The sequence below is a fragment of the Myotis yumanensis genome, unplaced genomic scaffold (genome assembly GCF_028538775.1).
Source record: "Myotis yumanensis isolate MYYU_CA2020_CCGP unplaced genomic scaffold, mMyoYum1.0.hap1 SCAF_12, whole genome shotgun sequence".
Lineage (NCBI taxonomy): Eukaryota > Metazoa > Chordata > Mammalia > Chiroptera > Vespertilionidae > Myotis > Myotis yumanensis.
Window position 1 is genome coordinate 42,949,596 of NW_027223763.1, and position 16,924 is coordinate 42,966,519.

At 37.5% G+C, this 16,924-nt stretch overlaps 1 protein-coding gene across 3 annotated transcripts in view; it reads right to left on the minus strand.

The window, feature by feature from the left end:
• CFAP95 (cilia and flagella associated protein 95) overlaps positions 1-16,924 on the minus strand; it is a 116,318-nt gene that overhangs the window by 53,100 nt on the left and 46,294 nt on the right. For 2 of the 3 annotated variants that reach the window (XM_070430151.1, XM_070430152.1), the window contains exon 5: positions 9,333-9,390. The exons of the other annotated variant lie outside the window; for it this stretch is intronic. In XM_070430151.1, coding sequence (XP_070286252.1) covers positions 9,333-9,390 — 58 coding nt within the window. The remainder of the gene's footprint in view (positions 1-9,332; positions 9,391-16,924) is intronic. 3 annotated transcript variants of the gene reach the window in all.

A 16,924-nucleotide genomic window follows, 5' to 3' on the forward strand; every position in this document is an offset into this window, starting at 1 on the left:
TGGTACTAGGGGCTATGATTTATTGCAGTAAGTGGACACAAAGCAAAATGAGCAAAGGGAAAAGGCATGCAAACTGAAGTCCAGACGAAACCAGGTGCAAACTTCCAAGAATCCTTTCCCAGTGAGTCACACAGGATGCACTTAATTACCCCAGCAATGAGTTGTGAAATGCTCTCTACTGGGGAAACTCATTAGAAACTTAGTGGACAAAATTTTTGTGGGAGGCTGGTCACATAGGCACCCTCTGCCTTGATACCAAAATTCCAGACTTGCAGAAGGAAAGCAGGTGTTCAGCATAAACCATATTGTTTGCAGAGGCTAGGCACAGTGAGCCATTCTTATTAGGGAATCTTATCTGGAAAGCCAAGTTTCTAGATGCCAACCAAAGGCCAACCTTACAAGCAGGTGTTTTTTTTTTTTTTTTTTTTTTAACAGGTAGCAGTCTCAGTTCTGCTATATTCGTTCTTTACTACAAAGAGGGGATGGGAAAGGATCTCTAAGAGTTTTTCAAGGGATATTAAACACTTCTTGTAGGAACTATAATCAGGCTAATCTTTAAATGGATTGAAGAGTGTGTGTTTTCCCTCTGGTGGTGGGCTTGGGAAGAAGGCCAGTGATCAGGCACATTCTTTCCTATGCATATGTGAGTTGCAGACAGTTGCTATATTTTCAACATCCTAACCTAATAATGAAATGTTTACTCAACATCAATTTAGTGGCAGTGGGAAGAAGTGTTTAGAAATCGTGTATAGAAACAGATTTTTGAAGTACCACAGAATCTGTTGGCTGGTCCATTATCCTGGTGCTTCAGAGACCCTGAGTTCTGACAAATTTCATTTATGATAGAACCATCACTGCAAGCTTTCCTGAGCCCTTCAGGGAGATGAGGGTACCTGGGAACAGGTAGCTGAGCTGTGCAGAGCCAAACTGGAGGAGACATTCCAGAGGAAAAAGGTAGAGGATTTCCCTGGCTAAGTGGGTAAAGAATCAGAGAAGTTCCATAGCCTCAAACCTATGGGAGAGGTAACACTATTAAAAAGAATCAGACAGACATGGAGGTGGGGAGAACTTGTTTCAGGAGGAGGAGATGAGTCAGATTTTAGACATTTTTAATTAGAGATGACATCAGCACAAAATCTTTATTTGGAAGGCAGTGCTGTGGAACAGATGGCCTGGAGGGAGGTCTGTGCCCTATGCACAGCAGTGATCACTGACTGGGAAAAATAGCTATAAAGAACATTATTGGGATCATGAATTATATTTGAATATAGACCGTGGATGACATAATTATACTGCATCAACTTTCCTGAGGTTGAACACTTTACCATAGCTATAAAATCCTGTTCTTAGGAAAAGCATGAATTATTTAGAGGTAAAGGACCACAATGTCTTCAGCCTAATGGTAAACAATTGGTAACTCTGAGTCAAGATTATATGGGAGCTCCTTGTGCTATTTTTGCAACTTTCCTGTAAATTTGAAATTGGATAAAAATATGTTTCCCCCAAAAAGTGATGGCCAGGGAGCCATGGAGTAGATGAATTCTCTGAGATTGTGGAAAATGAGATAAGCATGGTTCTGGGATCCAAATCTTTGGAATACTTTGAAGGACACAGAAGGAGAGATATGGAGTGTGTTGCAATGTCATAGATTCTGAAGGAAGAAGGAGATTGAAGAATGCAGTAGTAGCCAACAAATGCTCACTTCGAAAGAAGCTTCATAGAGAGCAAAACCTGACAAAACATAACCAACAGTAAGGATCAATCTCTCATCAACTCTAAGGGTATTGTTTTAGGGAGGGTCTAGACTGTTGAATGTCCTGGCCTGCATGATTCAGTGGTTGAGCATCGATCAATGAACCAGGAGGTCACTGGTTTGATTCCTGGTCAGGCACATGCCTGGGTTGTGGGCTCGATCCCCAGTAGGGGGTGTGCAGGAAGCAGATGATTCTCTCTCATCACTGATGTTTCCATCTCTCTCTCCCTTTCCCTTCCTCTCTGAAGTCAATAAAAATATATTTTTAAAAAGAAAGAAAGTTGAATGAAACATTCTGATAAAAGATGCAAAAATAAGGAGCATCAGATAACAGAACACTGAGCACTGAGGGCAACAGGCCCTGCAGAATCAGAAACTACTAAGGTGCAACAAGAAAATCACTGCCTGAAGGTTAAGAACATGTTCTTCTTCCTTTTCTTCTCTTTTCTTTCTTTCTTCTTTTTAACATGTCATAGAAAGGCGGGTTAGGATGTTACAGGAAGGTCAATAGGGCCCCCAATTGACCTTCCTTCATTATGAAGGACAAATAGAATATGGTTTTACCATTTATATCAGTAAAATGTATCCATGTATCTTTAAGTTATAGGTATCTATTGTACTGTTAGATACCCAATCCCTCCTCACCCTATCCCCATCACTCCTTGAGTGTTATATTCTTACACAAGGCACCATTATTTCCCAAGCCTTCTTTTTTTTCCAGAATAAAATTATATTGCTATTTTTTAGTCAAAAGATACCCAATACTCACCCAGTTTTTCCCAATTTCCAAGGGACTGTCCTCTGGTTATTCTTATTTAATTTCATGCTTTTTCTTTAGGACCTTTTATTTTTGATAGTTTTATTTTCAAGGTCATTTTCCATTTTAGGCCTGCCTTCTGGAATATCAGTAACTCTGTCTAATTTACTATTATAAGATAATTTAAAAGCATAGCTCAATTCCTCCATCCAGATCATCCATAAAAATGCATAATGGGTTATGTTTCCTGGCCAAATCAGTCACTGTGAACTAACCTTGTGTCCACCATTACAGACAGCTATTAGCCACCTGGCATTCATGCAACAAAGACCATTCTACCCTAGCAAGCCTATAAGTATGCTCATTTAGAGTTCTCCAGCTACTCTTGAAAAGGCATTTTAGGCAGCAAACTTATTAATGTGAATGTCACATTGGATGGAATGAAAGTAGACATAATAGTAGATTGCAGTGATATTTCGTTTCATTATTTTCAGTATACATCATGTATAAAATTCTTTAACACTTATATGCATTTGACTAAAGACCCGTCTTCCCCTAATAAGGTTGTCTTCTAAGCACACATGCAGAGTAATGTGGGAGGAAAAGAAAAATTCCCTTACAGCTAAGTCTACTTTATCAACCCTGGGATCACAGGGCATAGGCATCTCAGACAGATCCCTTCATTCATCTCCTTCACTACTCATAAAGTGATGTCATTTCTATTGGGCATTTTTTTTTCTCCTGATGATTTAGTTACAAACGTAAGAGTAATTGTCAAATATAGCAATATTAAATATGTAAATAATTATATATTTTTGTTACATATTTAAGAAACATTCATTATCCTTTTTTTGATATAATTTTACAAAGAAAAAGTGCTTATAACAAATGCAGGTATTCAACTGAAGGAAAATAATCATAGGGAGTGCAAGGAAGTTTAGGCTGTGAGTTCTTTTTTTTTGAATGAAACATTTTTTTAAATATATTTTATTGATTTTTTACAGAGAGGAAGGGAGAGAGATAGATAGTCAGAAACATCGATGGGAGAGAAACATCGATCAGCTGCCTCCTGCACATCTCCCACTGGGGATGTGCCCGCAACCCAAATACATGCCCTTGACCGGAATCGAACCTGGGACCTTTCAGTCCGCAGGCCGACGCTCTATCCACTGAGCCAAACCGGTTTCGGCTAGGCTGTGAGTTTAAATGTAAACATTGATGTCATTAATGAGTCTAGTCAATACAGTAAGCTTTCATCACAAAGAAAAATATGGGGATCTACATGAACAAACATTTCACAAAATAAGCTGACAATATTACACACTCTCTAGTAATGGCAAGCATAAAAAACTAAGCAATATACTACTGAACCTTAGCTATTGGCTGATTTTTTCCTTCTAGTGAATAAATTTTTATTGGTTATATCATTTTAATCACATAAAAATAAATATTATTCTTCTTATTTCTCAGTCTGTATTATGTGAGGACACCTGCAACTGTTTTATATGTGTAACGGTGCAGTTAGGTAAAAATTTGAGTCTTAGATTTCTCAATTAAAATTTTTTTGTCTCCATTACAAAAGTTAAATATGTTCACTGTAGAAATTAAAGATAAAAAAGAAGAAAATGAAGTCTCCCACTATCTTAAGTTCCCTGGAGTAGAACTGAACTTTATGACTTAACCAGAAAGGAGACCATGGTTACTTAACTTCAGAAGCCAATATAAGTGCAAATATAATTACAGAAAAAATAGCGTTCTTTTTACTAAAAGGACATACCAAAATAATCAAGAACTGAGTTTTCTGAAAATAGATATCCATCATTTCTCAATTGTTGGTGATACACGAGATGAGCGGAAGTTATAATATTTATTTCTAATTTTCAAGCAGACTTGATTTCAATGTCTGCCAAAATCCTTAATCAAAAAGATTACTTGGTCATAAATAAATGGCTATTAGGATGGGACAGGATTAATGAAAGAGACAGGATCAATAAAAGAGAATTAAATCAAATAGTAGCATTTGAGAGCCAGAGAGCTCATGAATACCCTTCTGTCTATACCAGTGAAGATGAGAGAGAGAGAAAGAGAGAGAGAGAGAGAGAGAGAGAGAGAGATTTTGAGGAACTGGCTCACATGAATGTAAGACTAGAAACTTAGGCAGAATTTCTATATTACAACTGTTGAGGCAGGATTCCTTCTCCAAGAAACCTCAGGTTTTCGCTCTTAAGGCTACCATCAACTGATTGGACAAGGCCCACCCACACTACTGAGGGTAATCAATAAGGCAAATCCTATTGTATTCCAAATAACTGGGTGAAGCTGTGGAAGTCCTTTGAAGACACATCACAGGGCTGGAACATTACCTAGTTAAATTTCAGGGCAGAAGTTTGGCAAAGCTCTTCTTAAGGAGACAGAAAAGTAAAGGCAACTCCAAGCTTAGGGGAGTTTCTTTCATGTGAATGAGCTGAATTGAACAATAAAGGGCTCCTAATGATGCTGCCCACTTCCAACTCCTATCTAAGATGCATTTTTGTTTGGGATGATACTCAGAGTATTTCTCAATCAATACAACACCAGCCAATCAAATTGAACAAGTCCCGGTTAGGCAGGTGTTAAACTTCCAGAAGGTCCTGGCTGGGCCCACAAGCCATGAAGCCTAGGGCCCACATTACTTTTGGAGTCTGACAATACTAATAATGTTTTCATTTCTTTTAGAATTTTCAAAAATAAATATAACAACAATGTAACTATACTTATACCACTAAATTGTACACTGAAAAAGGGTTAAAATAGTACATTTTATATTATGTGTATTTTACCACACTGAAAAAGTGCAGAAAAGTGCTTTTGAAAAGCTAACTATATTAAATGATGGAAACTCCTAGCTAACCAGGAAATTATGGTGATAATATAACATCCAAAAAACATCTCGAGGCAGAAACCTTTGGTACGTAATATGCAGAAAATTTTGCTTAAAATAGAGTATAGAGGACAAAAAGTACTTCCCAGGAAAAAAATGAGTATAATATGCTTTAGTTTTGTGTAATAACACTTATTCATTTATTGGCAATAATTTCAAGAATATTAACAATAACAGGGTTGGCTAACTTCTAAATATGGGTGCTGGAAATCAAACTACCAGACAGCAGGAAGGAAGGGTGGGGCCAAAGACTTGTCTCCTGTCCTAAAGGCTCACGTAACCTACAACACAGCCAGCCATGGACCAGTCCTCCAACCTACCTTCTCTGAATCTTCTCCTCTCTTGGTTCTTTGGGAAAAGGAAGGGGAAGCTTTTAAAAGACAATATCTTTCACTGAAATTGGGTGAGCCATAAAAAGTAACCAGTGCAAGAAGTGGAGTTCTGAAGATGTAGCTTGCAATTCTCATTCATTTCTCTCCTTGGAAATAATTCCTTAACTTTCACATATTCTGTATTTCCTTACTTATGTCCAGAGTTCTGGTATGATAAGTTGCATTTTCTTTAAGTTTCCCACAATGCTGTCCCACTTTATGCAAATACGCATTTAAACAAATGTAAGAGCCCATCATATAAAAATTGATAAAAGTTTCAATTCATGCACAAAATTTGAAGTAGTATGAATCCAGATATTTTAAGATTCTATAATTGCAAAAGTGGTAGCCTGAGTGAGTGGTGAACTATTTATGCTAAGGCCATATGGTAAAATGCCTAGCATGAAAAAAAATACTAGTATTTTATGAAGTATACTAGAGGCCTGGTGCACGGATTCATGCACTGGTGGGGTCCCTCAGCTTGGCCTGTGCCCTCTCACAATCCGGGACTCCTCAGAGGATGTTGGAGAGGTCAGGTTGAGGGACCCCACCAGTGCATGAATCCATGCACCGGGCCTCTAGTATGCATATAAGATCTTTGCTTAATCTCTTCCCATCCTCCCCCTCCCCTCTTCCCTCTGAGATTCATCAGTCTGTACCATGTTTCCATGCCTGTGGTTTCCGCTCCTGTGTTAAGCATCTGATTCCTGGTGGTCAGTGCGTGTCATACCTACCGGCTGGTCGGTAGGCCAGTCACTTAGGCTTTTATATATATAGATACTTGTTTATATGCAAGATAACCTCAGTTACTATTCTGCTGTTATTTAGTCACCCACTTATAATTTAAAATATTTTTATATTCTATAAGAATGTAATGCAACCATTCATTAAATAGGGGTGCTAAAAAGCAGGGCTAAAAACATGTCTCAAAATCAATTACTTTGGCTTGGAAGTGAATGAACGAAATTCTAACTAAAGCCAAACAACTGCCATGGCATGTTGTGCTATTAATGTGGAAATAAGCAATGGAGAAATATTAGAAATAACGCTGAAAAAATTAAAACCATAAGTATGTAACACAATGGCTAAAGACTTATGCACTCATAGAATACACCCTTAAATTTCTGCCTATGGAAAATTCATCCTTCAGGCTTTGTGAGTTTGTAATTATGTCTTCAACTTCATTTTGTTTAGAGATGGAACCAAATTCCATGTATATAAGGAAAGAAGCCTGAATTGCATTTTTAAATAACATATTTGTTTCCTTGTGTTTTCTGATTATAAAAATCAGGATAAAAAATGTAGAGATGAAGAAAATGACTAACTTTAGTAGCATTTTGACAGTTTTTTCATTTTTTCTTCTATGTTTTACATAGTTTAGATAAAATATATGTTCAATTTTGCATACTAATGTTTTTCTTAACCTTAAATCAGCAGTTCTCAACCTGTGGGTCGCGACCCCTTTGGGGGTCGAACGACCCTTTCACAGGGGTCGCCTAAGACCATCGGAAAACACATATATAATTACATATTGTTTTTGTGATTAATCACTATGCTTTAATTATGTTCAATTTGTAACAATGAAAATACATCCTGCATATCAGATATTTACATTATGATTCATAACAGTAGCAAAATTACAGTTATGAAGTAGCAATGAAAATAATTTTATGGTTGGGGGTCACCACAACATGAGGAACTGTATTAAAGGGTAGCGGCATTAGGAAGGTTGAGAACCACTGCCTTAAATGAAGATTTATCAAGACACTAAGAGCTATCTTTCATGTTATAAAGGATACAATAACCTCATCACATGATTATAGCATATTCAATTAGTACTATTTCTAATACTAAAACATTAAGCATTTTCCAAGTTTAGCCATTATAAATAATCCAGTGACTAGTATCTCTGCATTTTAAATTATTTTCCTTTGGGGAAATTTCTTAAAAGGAAAATTATTAGATCAAATAGTATCTTGATACATACTGCCAAATTCCTTTCCAGAAAGATTAAAATAATTTACAATTTGTCTGGCAACAGATAAAATAACCCATCTTGTCCTGGCAGCGTGGCTCAGTTGGTCAGAGCATCATTCATATACCAAAAAGGTAGTGGGTTTGATTCCCAGTCAGGGCACATATCTAGGTTGGGGCTCTGATCCCTGGTTGGGGTGCATACTCAAGGCAGTTGATCAGTTCTTCCTCCTCCCTCTCTCTCTAAAATACATTAAAAAAAATCTCACCCTATCTTCACCCCACTGCGTATTAAATGTATAAATTTAATTTTTAATTAATTTAGTTTTCCAGTCCTCTAAAATGGTAGTTATTCCCTTTTATTTGAGAGTTCTGTTTACCTCTGAGTGAATATTTTTAAAAATTAATGGCTGGAATCTTTCATGGGTTGCAGTCGGATGGCAGCTGGAGCGGGAGTCCAGGCTCAGGTCGGCTGAATATCTGAGATGGCTTCTTCATTCCTAAGCCAAGCTCAGTAGTGTTTCTCCTCATGGCCTCGCCCTCTAGCCCAGGAGCCTGGATTTCTCATGAGGTAGCTCAGGGCTCCAAGAGACTTGGAAGCAGTCTTTTTATAAGCTAGGCCTACATCTGGTGCAGGGTCACTTTTGTCATGTTCTATTGATCAAATCAAAAGCCTGATAGTCCAGATTCAAAAGGCAAAGAGACATTCACATCTTGCTGGGAAAGTGGCCAGCACAAACAGAAGGCTAGCCATCTTTAGAGACAATCTACCACATCTTTATTGATCTTTACTAATCTAAGCTTTTCCTGATGAAAGTATTTTAAATTTGTGTTGCTATAGTAATTTGTATGCTTTTTCTTTTATAGTTTACTAACCAGTTAGTGCTGATGTGAAGGAAAGATACTGTTTTTCATATGCTTAATTTGTATTTACTCACCTACTAAATGGTCTTATTTAATTCTCAGTTTAATATCTTGGTTTTCCTAAGAAGGTAATCATACTATCTTAAAATAAAGATAAAAATTTTCTTCTCTTCTTCAATAATCAAATACCTTATCTATTACACTGGTTAATCGACAAGCCTAATAAGATGCAGCCTTGTTCTGTTTCTGTTGTATAATTTTTAAAGTACAAATATATTAAAGTAATAAACTGGACATATATTATCAACATACTCATTTCCTAGAGCTAAATTAAGCCAATTACTTTTATGTGTCAATGCAATACAAATGAATAGAAAGGCAGGTTCTTATTCCAGATAAATTAAATTCAGGGACAGAGATAATAAAACAAGATGAAGAAGAAAGCAACTAATATGTTTTGGACACTACAATATTTTCTCCCTGAAATCTATAAACATCTAAAAATAAATCATAACAATAAAACATTCTATGGACTCCCTCCAATAGAAAATATCTCTAAATAAATATAAAACATCATAAATCTCAGCAATTGTCCTCTCTTCCCAAGCTTGACTATTTACACTAGATGTACAGAACCATTTTATGTACATAAACAAGTATTAGAATGTGGCTTCACAGCCCTCTTATACTCACAAGTAGCTGATAATTATATGGTGGAGTGTAGTTTTCAGTATATGTCGTCAATGCACACCTAAGAGGGATAAGTCAGTATCTGAGAAAAGAATGACTTAAAAAACAAACATATTTAAATGTTTTAGTGGTGTATACTTTACATAAAATAAAACCATTTCAAGAAGGATTGGCCCCAATAAAATTTTAAAACCCACAACTGTCTCAGCCTTGTTTTCAGTGTTACCTATCACCAGCAGGAGGCCCTTCCTCCATTACTTCCAACTCAGCACCATCCACTACTCTCCTGTGCTAATGATATGCTACCAATCCCAAGGATTTTAAATTATTACCTGAGCTTGGGTGCATTCTGGACTTTTGGGACTCACTTTACCACCCATTTTCTGCCCCTCAATTCTTTTTGATCCTATGCCCTATGTTCTCTGCTGGATGACAACTGAAAAGATAATAGCAGACAACCACGAGGACTGAGATATCATAGCTTCTCCAACCTCCCCCCATTAAACACACAGAAATGCAGATGAAATACGCCCTCCCTCCCCAAAGTGTAGAAGCACAGTCAGGCTCAAAAGGGTAAACTTGAAATGTTGGAAATGAAGAACATACTCATTAGAATGGGAAGCCATAAGCTGATGTCCCAAGGATAGGACTGCAGTTTGAACTGCATGTCAAAGAGCAGAAGACGTGGTCTTGGGGATTTCACAGAAGGCAAATTGCTACACTCTTACAGCCAGGAGTCTCCATATAATAGAGACCAAAAAACTACAGTAACCAGTCCAGGGAAACTTGCCAGAAAGTGTCTTTCTGTTTGAAACTGAGGGTGGGGTTTGGGAGGAAATTATTTTCCAATGAGAAATTAAAGTCCTAATTCTCTGTTCTGATAATATTATGAAATGAGATGGTCAAAGAAACTCCACGGGTAATTGCAAATCTAAAAATATTGGGTACAGGGAAACTGAAATATTTCAATGCATGGCCAAGCTGGTGGGAAAATAACATAATCCAACAAATAAAGAATTCCAGCCCTAGCCGGGTTGGCTCAGTGGATAGAGCATCAGCCCGCAAACTGTAGTGACCCAGGTTCTACCTGGTGATAATCACCAATTCCTGACAAGAAGTGGTTTCCAGAGTAGTAGCTTGTTAAAGAAATGCAAATACCGTCATGTGCCGCATAATGGTGTTTCAGTCAATGATGGACCAAATATACGACAGGGGTTTCATAAGATTAAAATAGAGCTAAAAAACTCCTATTGCCTTGTGGTGTTGCAGTCATCATAACATTGTAGTGCAACACATTACTCACATGCGTGTGGTGATGCTGGTGTGAACAAACCCACTGAACTGCTGGTGTATAGGAACATAGCACATACAATTATGTAGAGCACATAATATTTGAGAATGATCATAAATGACCATGTTACTGGTTTGTGTATTTATATGCTGTACTTTTTATCAATATTTTAAAGAATATTCTTTCTGATAGAATAAAAAGTTTTCTGTAAAGCAACATGCCGTGTTAACTCGGTCAGCAGACTCATACACCTCATGACTGCATCATTTTCTTTTGTGCTTGATTTAATCTCATGTTATTTTGTACAGGAACGGGCCTGCATTCTGTTTGTAGCTTAGGAGCAATAGGCTCTATCGTACAGCCTAGGTGTGCAGTGGGCTACACCATCTAGGTTTAAGTAAATACACTCCACCATCTTTGCACAACAATGAAATCGCCTAATGATGCATTTCTCAGAGTGTCTTTGTTGTTAAGCAGTGTGTGACTGTATTTCAGTCCCACTTGAGATCTACTGAATTAGAAATTCTGAGGGTGGGCCCAGCAATCTGTGTTTTCACAGGCCCTCTAGGTGATTTTGATACACACTAAAGTTTGAGTACTGGAAACTAAAAGAACAAAAATTAGAAGTGTAACTTTCAAACCAGGACTTTTTTTCCCCCCAAAAGAGGCCAATCTAACACAAAGCAGGAACTGTGAATACCAGAAAGGAAAATCAATTTCTGCTTGCCAGACAAATTAAAATCATAAAATTAAATATCTTTGCAATCACAATGAAAGTAAAGGGGTAAAGCCCATCAGGGAAAGTATTTTCTCAGACTTAAATTGAACTACAAATTGTGTTATGCAGTCTGATTCTATGCTTTTATACCTAGAATTATTTTCAAATAAAGTTTGAAAGCAAAAGAATATAAAAGATATATCATATAAATATTAACCAAAAACTATTAATTATAAAGATTTGCTAATCATTACCTACTGATTAAAGGAATAAGTCACCAAGAATATATGACATACTCAACAACACATAAAATATGTAAAGCAAAAAATGACAGAATCACAAAGATAAAATGATAATTCCACAGGCATAGAGGAGGACTGTAAAACATTCCTAGATCCTTCAGTTCCTTAAATCCAAATTTCTACATACATCCTCCAAAACTATACATATCAACAGCAACGCAAATAAAATCACACAATTTCCCATGCATGCAGCATAATAGAGGCCAGAAAAGTCTACAAACTTCAGTTTAATGTAGTGAGGAGGACAATCCAGAACTGGTAGAGTTAGATCCGAGCCCACGCTGGAGCAAAATCGGGCAGGGATTACAGGGAAGAGAGGAAAGAGTGGCAACTCCCCAGTGGGGATGGAACACAGAGAACATGGACCCAGAAATAGAGCATCCTTCTCTGACGGGAAAAAACTGAGACCAAGTCTGAGACTAGAGGATTTGAACATTGGCTTTTAAGAAAGAGGCTTGGAAAGTATGCAAGACCACAATGGCAGCCTTGGTGTGCAATGATTCCAAGGAAGCGGGGGTGGGGACAACTGGCAAAATAAAGAAAAATAAGAAATCAAGCCCAGAAATTAAGGGTCCTAAAAACACCACTCCTCCAAAAAAAAGAATAATAATTTAAAAAGTCATTAATGAAATAAAGTTCACTTCACTGTTCTAACAGAAGAGGGCACTCTTGAGCTAAAATATTGAGGAAATGGTCCAAACTTCTTATTCCCCCCCTCCACAGAATTTACCTGATCACTGCTAGGCCAGGAAAATTAAACATACTTAAAATGTAAAAAAAAAAAAAAAAAAAAAAAAGGGGGGGGGCAACATTACTATGAGAAGAAAACAGTAAATAAGAATAAAAACTAAGCTGATGAAACTCCTCCCCAGAAACATTCCTGGTCAGAGAAGTCCTCTATCAGCTTTTCTATTCAGTGATGCACTAGATATTCTATCAAGAGCAGTGAAACAAGAAAAAGAATCATTAGTATAATAATTGGAATGGAAGAAACAAAATTTTCACTGTCCACAGATAATAAAACTGTCTACACCTAAAAATCTAAGAGAATCTTTGAATCATAACATCAGGCAAGTTTCAGGACGGTTGTTGGATATAAGACCAATACACAAAAATAGTATACTCATATATCAGCAATAAGAAATTAGAAAGCATGACTAAGTGGAAAAATCCCATTTATAATTGCAATAAAATTTCTAAAATTCCTATAGCAATATATGTAACAAGATTTATAAGATATTTATGAAAAAATACAAAATTTATTGAAAAACATAAAATAACTCCCTTGTTTATACTCAATCAATATCTATACTAATAAAAGGGTAATATGCTAATTAGTCCAGACATCCTTCCAGACAAAGCCACGGTGGCGGGGACCAAGGCAGAGGCGGTTAGGGGCAACCAGGACGGCAGGGAAGCAGTTAGGGGGTGATCAGGCCGGCAGGCAGAGGCAGTTAGGGGCCACCAGGCCGGCGGGGGGGGGGGCAGTTAGGGGATGATCAGGCCGGCAGGCAGAGGTGGTTAGGGGCGATCAGGCAGGCAGGCAGGCGAGTGGTTAAGAGTCAGCGGTCCTGGATTGCAGTCGGATATCCCCTGAGAGGTCCCAGATTAGAGAGGGTGCAGGCCGGGCTGAGGGACCCCCCCCAACCCCCATGCACAAATTTCATGCACTGGGCCTCTAGTATGTTACATATGTGTTTATATATGTATATATACACATATATGTGATTTCTAAAATGTTTACAGTCTGACATTATATATGTTTTGATCAAATTATAATTTAAAACTTCTATTGATCAAAAGACAGCTTGAACAGTTAGAAGAGAAGCCATAGAGTAGAAAAATCATAAAATTAATCAAAACAAGATTAATACCCAGAATAAACATTATTAATGAAATCATGAAAGACAGAATCCCATAGAAAAATGGACAAAGCCTATAAACAGTCAATTCACAGTAAAAGAAACCAGAAGGCTAGTAAATATTTTAAGATAAATTCAGTGATTAGTGAAATGCAAAGTAAAACAACAATGAAGTACCATTTCATACCCATAAGATTGGTAAAAATTAAAACTATTTTTAAGGATATGAAAGAATGTGTATATTTATACACTACTGGTGGCAATGCCTTGCTAAATTGAAGGTGCATATTTCTTAATACCCAGAAATTCTGTTTCTGAGTATAAAGAAATCCTTGCATATATACTCGAGGAGACATGTATAAGGATAGTCAATGCAACCTCATGTGTAATGGTGAAAATCTGGAAGGTAATGTCCAACAATAGAGTGAATATATTGATGGCTATGTAAGTCATTATAAATTATTTCTCTAAAAAATATAAAGCAAATTTTGTAAAGATGTTAACTTACATTTATAATCAGGTAATGAGTAGATAAATGGGAGTTTGAATAGTATTTATATATAAATATTTAATAATCTTAACATGGAAATATAAAGAAAATATTCCATAATCTTAAGATGTTTAAGTATTAATAGATGACAATGAACTTATTTGCCTATCTTTTCTTTTCCAAAGTTATGACTCAAATGATACGATTATCAGTCAAATATCACAGTTTGCTTTGGGCAGGCCAACTTGCAAGGCAGCATTGGGCATCTCTCTACTCACTTAAAGGGCAGAAACCCATTCCATCCGTGCTCACGCCCTTCTCCCTATCTTATTATCTTCTCCCAGCACAGAGCCTGATAACAAGGTAGGCATTGAAAAACATTGAATGAATAAAGCAATAAAATTAGATATAAAGAGATATAGATTTACAATGAGAACAAAGTAAATAGTGGAAATTAAAATATTCAGTTATTTATTTTTTAATCCTCACCCAAGGATATGTTTTATTGATTTTAGAGAAAGAGGAATAAGGAGAGAGAGAGAGAGAGCAACATAGATGTGAGAGAGAAACATTGATTGGTTGCCTTTCATACATGCCCAACCTGGGGATTGAGCCCCAAGCCTAAATATGTGCCCTGACTGGCCTGACTGGGAATTGAATCCACAACCTTTTGGTTCAGGACGATGCTCCAACAATTTAAATACTGAATGACTTTCAGTCAGTTACTTATAAACTCTTTATGATTAGCACCCTCCCCCCCTTTTCAAATCTGCAGAACAGAGCAACAATCTTTAAGTGATATGTTTCATCAAATTTGAAATAAGATGGTCTTTTGAGAATAAAAATATTTTAAAAATCAACAAAAATTTTCCTCTTAGATATCAGCTTAAAGCTATAGCTGAATAGAGAATATAAGAAAAGAACAAGTCCATTAGACGAGAAATGGCCTTCAGAGAAACTCAGGAAAGCACAAGGTCAGAAAAGTGAGGGAGGCATCTTCCTGGGGAAGAGATGTCCTGGCTCATAAACAGAGTGCTCTGGTTCTGGGAGCAGAGATGGATTATATCAACATCAATGTTCCAAACCAGCAAATGGCAGCCAACAATGACTTTCATTCATTGTCTGGAGCCACCAGGAGCAAGCCTGTGCCTCATGGTGCTGCTTACTACTCCATCCCTACCTATAGCGTATAGGTCCAAATATCAGCCTCCAGCCCACAGGCAGCCAGGGCTCTCAAGTGGGATTTCTTCAGAGATACCAATGGAAAAGGGCCAGTCACTCTCCCGGGATGAGAACCATGGGATGTAACATCCTTACCTACAGAAGGAGTGAATGAAGACAATAGGGAGAGAACCCTGGAGGATTTCTAGTCCTGATTCCGGCAGTCTTTGAAAACCAACTCTCCCATGGAATTTCCCAGAGCGGTATTCGGTAATTTTTAAACAAACTCTTCTTTTGGCCCAAGATCATTTTAATTGTATGTCTGTCACCTACAACTGAAAGTATCCTGGCTATTATAACCAGGCAATCAGGGTCTGGGATCATTGATTATCGTAATCATATAATTAACTCCCCTTGCCCGGATGCCAAACACTCTGAACAACATTCTGATTATAGTTTGGCTTCCTATATGTTTTTATTTAAACCACAGGAGAATGCTTTTATTAGGCTGACATGACTGGTGTGCTTTTATTTCTCATTATAAATTAACTATTAGAATTCTGGATTTCTTTGTGAGTTTCAGGAGCACATCAATCTTCATGAATCAGTCAAATTCTGAAGCCTGGATAAAAGGGAAGGAAATATAAAACTGAAGACAAGATTCTGATAAACTCACCAGGATAATCCATGCTGTGAGGACACTTGGAAGTTGGACAACTACTTTCACTCGGCACTACCCACAATTTGCCACATGCGCCCCCATTAATCTTTAATGGATGTAAGGCAGAGAATAACGAGATGTTTTGTGAGATGAAAAAGGAAGAGAAGTCTGATACTCAAGTTATCATTAAAGCCATGGTACTTGTTAAAATACCTACAGGTGCACTAACACCAGTGGTAACTTGTGTAAATCTATGACAAGACAATGCACTAAAACCCACAGAATCACAGTTCTCAAACCTGGAAGAACTTTGAAGATCAATTGCTTCCTTTCTGTTTTGTCTGGAGGAGAGGAAGGTAATTCCTCTGCCAGCTTCCCAGCAGCCAAAGCAAGGAAATATGACCTCTACTCCGCAAACAAGATGGTCCCACCTCAGAGTCTGAATCTGAGTACGTGACTCAAAGAAGCAGAGAATTAATTTGGAATTAATCCCATCACTGGCAGCAGCAGACCCTGCATTTATTATTTAAGATGAGGGCCATTATTTAGCCAGATTACTTATTTAGCCACAGGGGTCCAAGGGGTCTACCTGACTGTGTGTGGTAGGAGGAAAGGGGGAGCTTACATCCACTCTGGGAAATTCTGTCTCATTCTTTTTTTTTTTTTTTTTTGTAATATATTTTATTGATTTTTTTTACAGAGAGGAAGGGAGAGGGATAGAGAGTTAGAAACATCAATGAGAGAAACATCGATCAGCTGCCTCCTGCACACCCCCTACTGGGGATGTGCCCACAACCAAGGTACATGCCCTTGACCGGAATCGAACCTGGGACCCTGCAGTCCGCAGGCCGACGCTCTATCTACTGAGCCAAACCGGTTAGGGCCTGTCTCATTCTTAACAGCATTCATCATTTAAAAATAAAATATATTGTGCTGAAATGAATATCCCTGCTATTTCCTCCTCCTTCTACCTATTGAATGAAGCCACATACACCAAATCTGATCAGTGTTCCACAGCTGCTGAATGCCAGGCCTATGTTTTAGAAATCAACTTCTAATGAGCTAGTGTCCAGGAGATAGAGAAGGGAGATATAATGGAGGACAAACTGA